Source organism: Macrosteles quadrilineatus, unplaced genomic scaffold (genome assembly GCF_028750875.1).
Source record: "Macrosteles quadrilineatus isolate MER2022 unplaced genomic scaffold, UCM_ALF_1.0 Scaffold_3__2_contigs__length_128488019, whole genome shotgun sequence".
NCBI classification, from domain to species: domain Eukaryota; kingdom Metazoa; phylum Arthropoda; class Insecta; order Hemiptera; family Cicadellidae; genus Macrosteles; species Macrosteles quadrilineatus.
In genome coordinates this window covers 101,276,404-101,289,340 of record NW_026542596.1, presented here as the reverse complement: position 1 = coordinate 101,289,340, position 12,937 = coordinate 101,276,404, and the positions used below count along the sequence as shown (strand labels likewise).

General features: G+C 38.6%; 1 protein-coding gene across 1 annotated transcript in view; it reads left to right on the top strand.

Annotated features, from left to right (window-relative positions):
• The window catches only part of LOC128989415 (uncharacterized), a 123,265-nt gene extending 111,237 nt beyond the window's left edge, over positions 1 to 12,028 (top strand). The window contains exons 7-8 of the mRNA XM_054411306.1: positions 10,159 to 10,431; positions 11,936 to 12,028. Of these exons, the coding sequence (XP_054267281.1) occupies positions 10,159 to 10,431; positions 11,936 to 12,028 (366 nt within the window). The remainder of the gene's footprint in view (positions 1 to 10,158; positions 10,432 to 11,935) is intronic.
• Positions 12,029 to 12,937: the final 909 nt, after the last annotated feature.

Here is a 12,937-nt window from a genome sequence, read left to right as displayed (position 1 = left end):
ATTGTGATCCTTGTTTGGAATATATTATTGATAAAATAAAAGGATTACCTCATCCAACCACAGTTGCTGGTATGACAACTAGGATTGTTCCTTAGTTTAGTTGTTATATTTAATCAGTGACAGTGATAAGACAGTGCTGGCTAGCGCCTTTACAGTTTTAACCAGTTTTATCACTTTTTATTCCAATTTCATAATTTGATCAACATGACTAGTTTTGACTATGTGATTTTGATAATATTTTAAAGAATCTTTTGACATACCACAATGTATTAATACATTGATGATGTATTAACAGGGAGCGAACCGGTGTAGTGGTTAGAGCGCGGGACTTCAGTCCGTGAGGTCTCGGGTTCAAATCCCGCCAAATCACCATTGGATTTTATCTAAGTGATAATGCCTCAACCCCTAGGTCTAGCCTGAAGTAACGTGAAAATCAATCCCGGGCTCGTGCCTAGCATCCTAGGAAAAAAAAAACATTGATGATGTGGTTGCATACAATGACCTGACCAAGTTCTAACGAATAAAACTAGTTGTACCAGCAACTGTGGTTGGATAACGTAATCCTTTTATTTTATCAGAAAATATGTATTTACAACAGATGAATACTTTTCAAATTTACACTATTAATTAGGCGAACTAACATAACGGGTTGTGCCAGTTTGTTATATCTCACACATATGGAATTGTTAGGAAATCGTTGTATTGAGTAAAGTAATCTACATAACAGTGTAGCATTAAGAATTTGTAGCATAAGCTCTGTAACTGGGTCGTTAAAGTGCTGAGGAGACTAAACATATCAGTGTCTGGGTACGCTCAGAGAAACTGGTTAAAAAGCTAATTTAATAGCTGGTGGTCATTAAATATTTATATTTTAGTACCGGGGGACCGAACCATTTGTAATTAGCTAGTTACCGTGGATGTCTTGTTGTAAACACATGTTAAAAGTATTTTGTTTACTTTTTCCTTGTTAATTTGTTCAACCATCATAGCTACTTAGCAACCCATAAGGCCAATGTTAAATTTTAAAATGAGTTGTGTAGCGAAATATAAATTTTCCTGAGGTAGTGGCTGTCACCAATCACGTTTTTATGGCTATAAGTCCCTAATTCCAAAATCTTGTGAAAATCCTTCTGCTGGATTTTGAGATATGTGTTACAGACAAACAGACTTAGCTCGTATTATATTGAATAATATTGAATTATACTATTCTTGTATTATAGTTTAGGATAGGATAAAATACAAATTATTATTATAGTTTTAAATTATTTCAAAGAACCTATTTGGAAGATTAAGCTAAAACTTTTTTTGTGCAAACACAAACCCATCCCAGCTAGTTTTAGAAATTGTGAAATGACATTTTAGGCACTGAAGTATTTTATTGAAAACTTGTTGACAACTAAAATCAATGACTCAACATTTTTGAAAAATAAGTTTGTATAGGAAATAAAATAACATTCTGACCTTAAGATAAGGAAAAACTGATTGTAGACCTAAAACACACCGTATAAAGTTGAGTTACTAAGGTTATGGTGATTTAATTGTAGGATGAATATTGACGCTCATATTGCATAATATCATTAAAAATGTTAACCATCTTATACATTTTAAAAATTTGGTTTTTCTTCTCCGAGTTCGTTTGGTTCTTTTGCCAGATCGATTTTCATGATTGAGGTCTCAAATTGAAGATATGCACACACAGGTTTCACACCAAGCATCGGCATATATTTATCTACAATCCCACTTGACTTATACGTTAACAAAATTTTCTCCCCATGTATTTCATATGGGAGTTAAATTTGGTTTTTCTACTCCGAGTTCGTTTGGTTCTTTTGCCAGACCGAGTAATATTGACGGTCATATTGCATCATATCATTACAAATGTTAACCATCTTATACATTTTAAAAATTTGGTTTTTCTTCTCCGAGTTCGTTTGGTTTTTTTGCCAGATCGATTTTCATGATTGAGGTCTCAAATTGAAGATATGCACACACAGGTTTCACATCAAGCATCGGCATATATTTATCTACAACCCCACTCGACTTATACGTAAACAAAATTTTCTCCCCATGTATTTCATATGGGAGTAAAATTTGGTTTTTCTTTTCCGAGTTTGTTTGGCTCCTTTACCCCACCGATTTTCATGATTGAGGTCTCAAATTGAAGGTATGAACGCACAGATTTCACATCAAGCATCGAAATATATTTCTCTACTGTTACTCCACAAAAAAAATAAATTTGATTTATTTTCTAATTCTCACTTCAATTATGTATTTCACCAGCTATAATGAAATAATCCTATATATTTTGGTCTAAGAAACTTCAGTTAAATACCGGCTTTTATTTAAGCTATTAGTTATTCAAATCGGATGAGTTTCAAGCAAACGTGAGGTGAACAACCAGCATACAAACGATTTTTTATAAATTTGTTCTATGATTAAAAATCAATAGCTCCAGTATTGTTTATGTTTTTTATAAGTTTTAGACTCATAATAATCAGTAAATTATAGGCTTTTATTTGAGCTATCGATTGTTTGAATCAGTTAAGTTCAAGATACGGTACTGTATGTGGGAGTAACCCACATCACCGCCAATAATTATATATATTGAGGTAAGAGTCAACCCCATCGGCTGATCCAAAGGCAGGCAGACAGCTCTAGTCGGACCGAGACTAGCGCTCCAACCGGAAAAGACCAACCGCCGGCAAGCAGGTTTGTCTGAGATCCGTCGCCGAAGAAGAAGGAGGTCCTGATCCTTGGTCAACAGTTGGTAAAGTACCGATAATGTCTAATTAATTGTAATCTTTTGGGGGATAAAGGGGGTAAGGGTATCTTTTCTAAATTAGGGCAGGTTCAACCAACAATAAATTAACTGATGTAACTAAATTAACTTTACAATTATCGATATCATGTTTAGGGCAAGTTGCTGCAGGCGAGTTTCAATGGCGAGGGGTAGTTAAAATTAAATAAAAATGTAGTTAATGAATTTATTCACGACTTATCAAAGCTGGCTTACGCTGGGCAGGGTTTACGTGAGTGCTATTGGGTAGTGGAATCAGCACGATATTTATTAAATGTGGATCTAGCTGGGTTAATTGCAGTCAAGACCCCACAGTTGGTAGCAGAGCAAAGCGTTACGTAACATCATCATGGCCTGCATAGTAACTATCGCGGGATCCTGTTCGGCTGGCCAGGCTTTGAGTAAGTCTTAAGTTCCATAATTTTCACTTTTAAAACGATTTTTTATTTTCGGGGAAGGTAATTTGAGGTGTTCAGTAATGGTTTAGAACATGAATTCCATTGTGTAATCATGCAAGGTCAGATCACGTGATCGAGTTTGGAATTTCCGGCGTGACCTCGTGTGAGCAAGTTGACTCATCAAGATATTAAATTTAACTTTAAGCTGGCGTGTTTACAATAAATTTTCATTTCAATATCCGATTTTAAGTGACGAATATGCGTGTAATTAGTACGACGTGGGACTACTTAACCCATGTGAGTGCCTAGGCTATGTGAAGCATCCTGTTGAGCTGCGAAACACATTTCAATAGTAATAGTAAGTAACGTACCTTTTATTTATTTTACAGATAATTATAATTCCCAATATTTTTTCCCCAAGGTTAGTTAGGCCTATTTTCAGTATATTCAGCATAAGTAGGTAAGTTTGTTAGGTTAAAGCTGCAGTGTGTTCAGATTAAATTGATTTAAGTATTCAAATGCAATGGCCCTTGACTTTTACATACAGAAGAGGTATATTTATCACCATGCACAGTAATTTTGTGTAGGCTAACTCCTTTTGGGTACAATAATTTTTTGTGGTGGTTTCAAGCAATTTAGCCCTAGGTAGGCCTAGGCCTAGTTAGTCTTAAGTAGTTAATCTTAAGTAATTCCTACCAGAGAATCAGGTCATTGTTCTTTATTCTTGATCTTAGCAGCCTAGTTTATTTTTAATAGTGAAATTTACACCCCTTTTTTTTTTTTTACACAATTTGCTAGATTTAGTACGGTGATTGCTAGAACAGTTTAGGTTGAATTAGGCAATGGGTGGGTTGACCGCAAGATGTAATAAGTTTTACTGACTTGATTCAGTACCTGAGTAAAGCATGCGATACACAAAAGGTAGTAACATTTTACTATCATTACTCGGGACAATCACCCCCCCCCCCCCTCAATTCACACAAACATTGATATAGATTAATTGTTACTGGCGGTCCTCTTTCATGATCTAGCGCTTTGTTTTTTTTACAGTTAGGCCTACTGGATTATTAAGCCTGCAATAAATTTTCATAAATTAGTTTGCATTGTTTATAAATTAGTTACAGTTGCATTATTCTTAGTTACAGCCACGCCACAGTAGCCTAAGTAAATTTTTTCCCGCAGTTAGTAGTTGTACCAAATTTTCTTTTTTGCGATGCGTTGGAGCGTACTTGTTGATGAGTAATACAGTAGGCTAATTATATTTAACTTATAAGTTTATTGTTTAACTCTGTTATCGGTTAGGCCTATTATTTAATGTGCTATATGCATAAGTTAGGCTTTTCCCACATGGTTGAAAATTCCCACGACTAATTATTTTGCATTTTTCACCTCATTAGTAGGCCTATTATATTAATTCCCCTCCCCGCACATCAGCACATCATAACCCCCCCCCCACCCCCTTCGAATTATTACCATCCAAGGATCAAACAAAATCAGAATTACAAATGTATGCAATTAGTTTAATGGGTGACTCCCAATTCTGTAGATATGCCAACTTTCTGCAGGAGCACAGATCATTAATAGCTTTAGAAAAATCATTTTGTTTTTCCGGCGCGACGATAGCTGATTACAAAAAACATTATAAGTCAACGCATTCGTCGATACCGCCGAATTCAATTATCCTTATTTGCTTAGGAACGAATGACATAATTCGAAATACGCCATTGATGCATATGAAGAATCAATTTTTGTCTTTATTGAAATTAGTTAAGAAACGCCACACACCCAAACTGTTATTAATCCTAGCCTTGCCTAACTTTCCACGCCTTGCACAGAACAACAACGCACTCGCTCACATTGATGACTTCAACAAATACTTAGCCACTTTACAGTCTCACTCCACACACTTACTACGTTTGGATATTCCAACTCACAGCGCTCATCGATACTTTGAAGCAAAATATTACCCTTCGGGAAGAAAAGATGGAATCCATTTCAATGCCAGAACTTTTTCGCGCCTCGTGGAAATACTAGGGAATCATTTGAACAACATTTCACTTTAAATTAACAAAATAAATAATTTTTTTTTAAAATTAATTGCAGCGAATTTACAAAAGCGTTTGAGCCGACCATTGTCGCAAGCCACAAGCATCGATGCATTTCTTAGTGTAGGCCTAGGTATATTTATGACGATTTTGATGAATGTTAAAAAAAAAAAATATATTCATGGAAATCGTCAATTTAATTTCATTTGAAACGAAAGTCTGCTTTCTACGAATTCAAGATAGGTCACCTTACCACCTTATCCAGTCTGGAACCAAGTAGGGACTCTGTCAATATTTAGTTGGGTTACTCAACCCGAAATAGAACTAGGGCGAGTAGTCAACATGTCTCTCAGATGCACTGTCACATTTCAGGTGATGTGATGACATCACATAGATGATTGATGGTTTTGAGGTCCAAGTCTTTAGAACAAAAAACAATAACTTAATTCGAGTTGAATGGTATCCCCTTTTGTTAAAAAAAAAATGTATGTATATATGTATATTATATGTTATAAATATATGTATATATATATGTAAAAAAAAAAAAAAAAAAAAAATCATCATGAGCAAGTACCTTTATACCTATCACACCTTGTTACCTCACCTGGAAAATATTTAATTAAGCGGCTTCCAAACTCCAATCCAGCTTAAGACGGGTACAACCCCCCCTTGTCGGCCCATTAGCATGGCACCCGTGGGTGGTGATGGGATGGATAAAAAAAAAAAAAAAACCCCATCGTATCACTCATCCGCGGGACTAGTGCATACCCCTGGTATTTAAAAAAAAAAAAAGTAGAAATGCCAGCAAGGTGACACTGGTAGCCCGCGATGCGTCGTCGGGGAACATGGAATGGAATGTGACTAGTCAATAAATTCAAAGCCGCCAAGGTATCAACGTCCCTTGTCTTCACCCTCCTTACTACTTGCTCAACCAAAAAAAAATAAATAAATAAATAAAAAAAAAAAAAAAAGTTCCCCTACCATCAACTCGGAGGCCTCTCCCCAAATCAATAAATTGTTTGTTTTTTTTTTTTTTTTGTTGCTGCCCCCTTTGAACACCAAGATATAGGATTGAATTGCGTTTGTGAAACCCAAAAAAGGTTTCAACCGGGGTTCGCTTCTCCTCCATTCACCATAAGGTATCCGGGAAACCGAACGCCTTGGAGGCTCACCGTTGACTTATTGTCGCTGTATAGGGACAGTGCATTATGAGACAAGAGTTTGCTGGTTATTCCAAACTTTTTATGTATGGTGTCCAATAGAATAGGGTGGTTCCATGACAAAACAATCCTGCAATCCCATATTAACTCTCCACTTGTAATTACCTCCTAACATAAAAAAATCAAACGATAAGCAGATTTTCAGGGAAAGTAATTGGGTATGGGAAAATAGGGATTGTGGCCCGACAATGCGTCCGGTGCAATACGCTCAAATAATAAATTTTTTTTTATAGATTAAACAATTTTATAATTTTGTATAGGTACATAAAACACACACATAATAATTTTTTTTTTAGAACCAATCATACAGTTTTAGGATCGCCAACACCTTTCACCTTTTTTAAGTCGATACCCCCACCCCCCTCTAAGCCCCCAGTCTTCGTATTGAATAATATGCCAATTTATACTCTTGAGAATGTACCGAGCACGGTAACATGGATTAATGCGCTTAACGCTCAACAAGCAGTAGCTCAATGCGCTGCTTGGAATATTAACTCAGCCCCGACCTTAGAGGAAAATAGGTCAATTCTGAAGAATTTCGTGAGAAGTCTCAATGGAGAAAATCTTCAGCATAATGGCTCAAATGAAGCCAACCTTCAATCGCCAGCACCCAACGCTGAGCAACCGGTCACAACAAACACTGAAATGTCACCTACCGCTGTTGTCACGACAATCACTGGAACTTCACCTCCCACTGCCCCCATGACAACCACAACATTTACTACGACTACTCCACTAACTACAGCTACAACCAGTACCAACACCCTTCACAGTCCTTCACCAATCCTACACCCAAACATACAAGTCCTCATTCAGTCCTTGCAAACAATGACCTTGAACGCGGTCGCTCAAACGGCAAACACATTCACAGAACAATTTAAAGTAATTCATACGCCAAGTCAGAGCCAGACAGAAAATTTTAGTTGTCCGCCATACGTCACGGAGTTGCTAAAGGAGCTTCCCAGAATTTCCGGCGCTGATACTCGCGAATTGGTCACTTTCCTTAAGAAGCTACACCAAATCATACAATTAAATCTCGTCAAAGATAGATACATCATAATGAACATAATGCCTTATACGTCGAACCGTTTCAGAGAATTCTGGATGACAGCGATCGCACAAAATCTTTCATGGCCCCAAACACTACATAGCATTAGGGAGAATTTTTTCACCTCGGACACTCTGAGAGAACTCAAGAACCAAAATTTATATAGGCGTCAGCACCAACGGGAACACTTAGCCGATTTTGTTAAAGACATTCAAACCCTGCACACCATTTTGTCTCCTAGCACCCCTGAACAGGAAATTTTTCAAACCATTTTTAGAGGTATTAATCAGCAAACACGAACAACCTTTGCAGGCCTTAAGCCTATCACTTCAATTCAGGATTTACTTGATGTGGCCCCCCTGTCAGCAAGCCTGTTAGACCAATCAACCCAAAATCAACCAAGAGACCAGCAACCATCCACTAGTAGACCTCAGTACCACAGCAATTACCAATTTCGCCCAAATAGAGGCAACTTCTCAAATAATTTCCAGCACAGACAACCCCATTGGCAAACCAATTACCCCCAACAATATCATCAGACTCAACAATTTCCCAATCATTACCAATTCAATTCACAACCGCCCAATTTCCGACCCCAATATCAACCACCAAGTAACCCGAGTCGAGGATTCAACACGTATCCACGTAACACTAACTTCAATCGGCAGCCCAATCGTGAAAATCAACCATCTTCCTCTGATAGTAAGCGGAATTTAAACTCCACCAGGGGAGGTCATTAGGCAGCGCATCTCTCCGGACCATTCAGTCTGCCATACCACAAACTAAAGCCCTTCAGGCCTCAACCTCTACCAACACTAGCACACCCCAACAACAAAAAACCACCCAACCCAACAATAGTAACAACAACCTCAAAGCCAAATTAAATAAATCAGCCTTTGTCTCTCTAAAATTTCAGCATCAAATATCACAGGCTTTAGTAGACACCGGAGCATCATGCTCAATTATCTCTAAAGAATTTTTTGACATCATTAAGGCAATAAAAGGAGTGGTTACAGGTCCGCCAATTAAAGTTTCCACTTCAGCCACAACAGCGTCGTCAAGCTCTTTAAAATTTCAATTCAAGGTCAATCTTCACTTTAAAATTCAATACCTCTCATGGACATTTCCCTTTTACATCGCCGAAACATTACCAGTCAAAGTTATTTTAGGCGTAGATTTTTTGAAATATACAAAAGCAGTAATAAACATAGCAAAGCAAACCATCATTTTCCCATACACCCAACCTCTTATATTAACACTCGGCGAGGATTCACCACAGGAAATCAAACAACAACCAATAGGCCCAACCTTTGGTGACAATCTCACAAACGATCAAATTCGCAAACTTAAGAATTTAATTGAGCAGTTCCCCAATACGGTAACCAAGAAATTAGGAAGAACCAATCTCATCAATTACCATATAAACATGAAACCAGGTCATCAAGCCAAGTCCCGCCCATACCAATTTTCACCACCAAAAGCAGAAATTTTAAGACAACATATCGACGAGCTTTTAAAAAACAACGTTATTAGGGAATCCACTTCACCTTTCGCAGCTCCCGCATTTACAGTTCCCAAAAAAGGAGGGAAAACGAGAATGGTCGTCAATTACAAAGCCTTAAATAATGGGTTATCCCTAGAAGCAGTCCCTACCCCCACAGTTGAAACGGCATTCCAGTATTTAGGTAAGGCCAAATGGTTTACTCTTTTAGACCTCAATTCAGCGTACAACCAAATACCCCTCGATGAAGAGTCAAAGCCCTTGACAGCTTTTGTGGTCCCTTGGGCCCAATATGAATTTAATTATGTCCCTTTTGGACTGGCCAACGGTTCTATGGTACTCAACGATTTGATGAACAAAGTATTAGGTGATATCAAATTTAAATATGTTTTTTCTTTTTTCGATGATTTAGTAATCTATTCAGACTCCTTTGAACAACATGTTCAGCACATCCAAGAGGTACTTCGTCGCCTCGAACGAGCAGGTCTCACAGTCAATCCCGGAAAAATGGTGATAGCTTCGCAGGAAATCGAATTTTTAGGTCATCAAATCAAAAACAACTCCCTATCAATTAGCAACACTAGAACCAAACCCATAGATGAATTTCCAACCCCTAGAACACTCAAACAGTTGTCCAGATTTTTAGGTATGACCGCCTTCTATTCTAAATTTATCCCCAATTACTCCGAAATATCAGCTCCTTTAAACAAACTCAAAAAGAAGGGTGAAAAGTTCACTTGGGGAAAAGAGCAGGAAACGGCCTTCAATTCATTGAAACAATCTTTAACTTCGGCTACAGTCCTTAAGATGCCAAATTTTGATCTGCCCTTTGTCTTGCATACAGATGCCAGTAGAACTAGCATTAGTGGAATAGTGTCCCAAAGGTACGACGATGCACTTCTGCCAGTGGTATATGGTTCACGTCCCACAAACATACACGAGAAAAATTATAGTGCCTTCGAGTTAGAGGCGCTTGCCATAACTCACTTCCTCGAGAAATTCCGTGTATATTTAGAACACAGACATTTTGAGTTATATACAGATTCTAACGCACTAACCTGGCTTTTGAACCATCCTAGACAGGTAGGCAAGATCGCACGTTGGATCACACTAATCAATTCATTCCAATTCACAGTTTATCATATTAAGGGAAAAGACAACGTAGTAGCCGACTGTCTCTCTCGCATGTTCGAGGAAGGCCCACCCTCAATCACATCACCCGTAGCTTGTCCACCCCCAATCACATCACCCGTAGCTTGTTCACCCACATCAGATCACCCACATCAAATCAATGTTTTATTTAAAATACCAGACGCTTTTAAAGATATTAGGGAACATCAGTCAGAAGACACAGTTACACAACAAATCATTAAGTCATTGAAAGGAAAAAAACCACCACCAAACTATTCAATGGTAGACAACGTACTGACACACAAATTTCCAAGCCAAACCAAACCCAGAGTAGTTATTCCAGACCGATTAATACCACTTCTCTTTAAATATTATCATCTAGCCCCAACCACAGCTCACTTAGGCATCAAAAAGACTTGGTCTCGAATCGAGCAGCATTTTTGGTCCCCAACCCTTAAGGAAACCATAACCGACATGGTCAAAACCTGCACCTTCTGCCAACGATCTAAGCAAGCCCTAAATTCTAGAGCAGGACTCTTATCCTCCGAAGTACCGACAAGACCATTTGAAAAAATTTTCATAGATCACATTGGTCCATTACCACGTTCCAAGAAAGGAAATAAATACCTTCTCACAATTGTCGATTCATTTTCAAAATTTGCAATTTTTCTTCCGGCCAAGAACACAACGTCAGCAACCACAGTTTCACTTCTACGCTCAGGCCTCTTTGCTTACTTCGGCTTCCCAAAATATCTGGTGTCAGACAACGTTTCGTCTTTTACATCTAAAGAATTTTCAGACATGTGTCTTCAGTTAGGGATCCGCCACATAACCACCACTCCATACTATCCAAACCCAAGCCATGCCGAGCGAGTGAACAAGAATATCAAAATAGCCATTCGAATTTATCACTCAGATCATCAAACTGATTGGGACCAAAATATCCATCTTTTCCAGATAGCCTTTAATTCAGCCAAACACTCAAGCACCGGATATTCCCCAGCAGACCTTTTTTTAAGTTTTCAGATCAATCATCCATTAGAACTAAACTGGGATTTGGACCAATTACTAAATTACAACACAAACCCCCAAACAACCAGGGACAAATGGGTACAAGCGCACCAAAATTTAACTAAAGCACGAGAAGCCCGCGAAAGACAATACAATCAGGGAAGACACCCCCCATCCTTCAAGATAGGCGATTGGGTCATGTTTAGACTACACCACCAGAGCAAGGCAATCAACAAAATCAATGCTAAATTGCTTCCACTCTGGTCACAACCCGCTATTATACAGGCATACACGTCACCTGTCACAGTAATTTTAATGGATCCAAAGACAGGAAAGGTTGTGAGGCGAGCTCATGTCTCTCAGCTCAAGCACTATTTTCACCCGAATCAGGGACTTCCACGAACGACCACATCAATTAAACCCCCACCCACCCGTTAAATCAAAAACTCACGCATCTCATGAACCCTCTCAGCTGGTGATATTAGATTAAGTTAGGTTAGTCCATACTGTACAATTTTTCACTCCGTAGCACACACATACACACACAGGGTTGTGATGGAGCCTGCACCTGTCGCCAACTGTGACTAAGGTCGTGTTTCGCGTAGGCACGCCCTTCAGAAGGCGGCAGGGTTTAGCGATCGCCCATTACAACCTGAGCTGCAGCTCTCCTCCACGTCATTGGTTTTAGAGTAAATTCATTTTTTGCGCATATTTAAAATTATTTTATTTTCTTTTAGACCGTGAACTGTGCCTAGTTTTTTTTTTAACTTTTTTCATCTTTTAGCGCAGTTCAGGGGCTAATGACCGTGGGGAAGAGCGGATTGTTCCCCTCAACCTACTTCGAAATAGTTTGAGGATACACGCTCACCAACACTAACACACCAATCCTTACACAAACACATCTCTCATCTTCAAACCGGTAGTTTTAAGTAGATTAAGTCAGTTATGCGATCAACATGCTAACCTTAGGGCAGCGAACCTACATAAAAGCGCCCTACAGGATCATACACCTTTAAGAATTATATGTTTCATCGCATTGTTATAATTCAAACTATTTATTCATTGTTATTTGTTATTGATATTTATTTACTTGTTTATGGATTACTATCCTATTTGTATATTTATAATAAACTGTTTAAGCCCCGCCAACTAAGTAAATTGCCAACACTGGAACTGCAGTCTAGTGTAGCCATGGCAGCAGCCTTGCCTACCAAAACCCCAAACACTAATTTTTTGCCCCCTTTTAACCAGAAGTTCCAGGTCCAGCATGCTAGCTCCAGCTCCTTTTTTTGGGGAGCGGGGGAGAGCTGTGGGAGTAACCCACATCACCGCCAATAATTATATATATTGAGGTAAGAGTCAACCCCATCGGCTGATCCAAAGGCAGGCAGACAGCTCTAGTCGGACCGAGACTAGCGCTCCAACCGGAAAAGACCAACCGCCGGCAAGCAGGTTTGTCTGAGATCCGTCGCCGAAGAAGAAGGAGGTCCTGATCCTTGGTCAACAGTTGGTAAAGTACCGATAATGTCTAATTAATTGTAATCTTTTGGGGGATAAAGGGGGTAAGGGGTATCTTTTCTAAATTAGGGCAGGTTCAACCAACAATAAATTAACTGATGTAACTAAATTAACTTTACAATTATCGATATCATGTTTAGGGCAAGTTGCTGCAGGCGAGTTTCAATGGCGAGGGGTAGTTAAAATTAAATAAAAATGTAGTTAATGAATTTATTCACGACTTATCAAAGCTGGCTTACGCTGGGCAGGGTTTACGTGAGTGCTATTG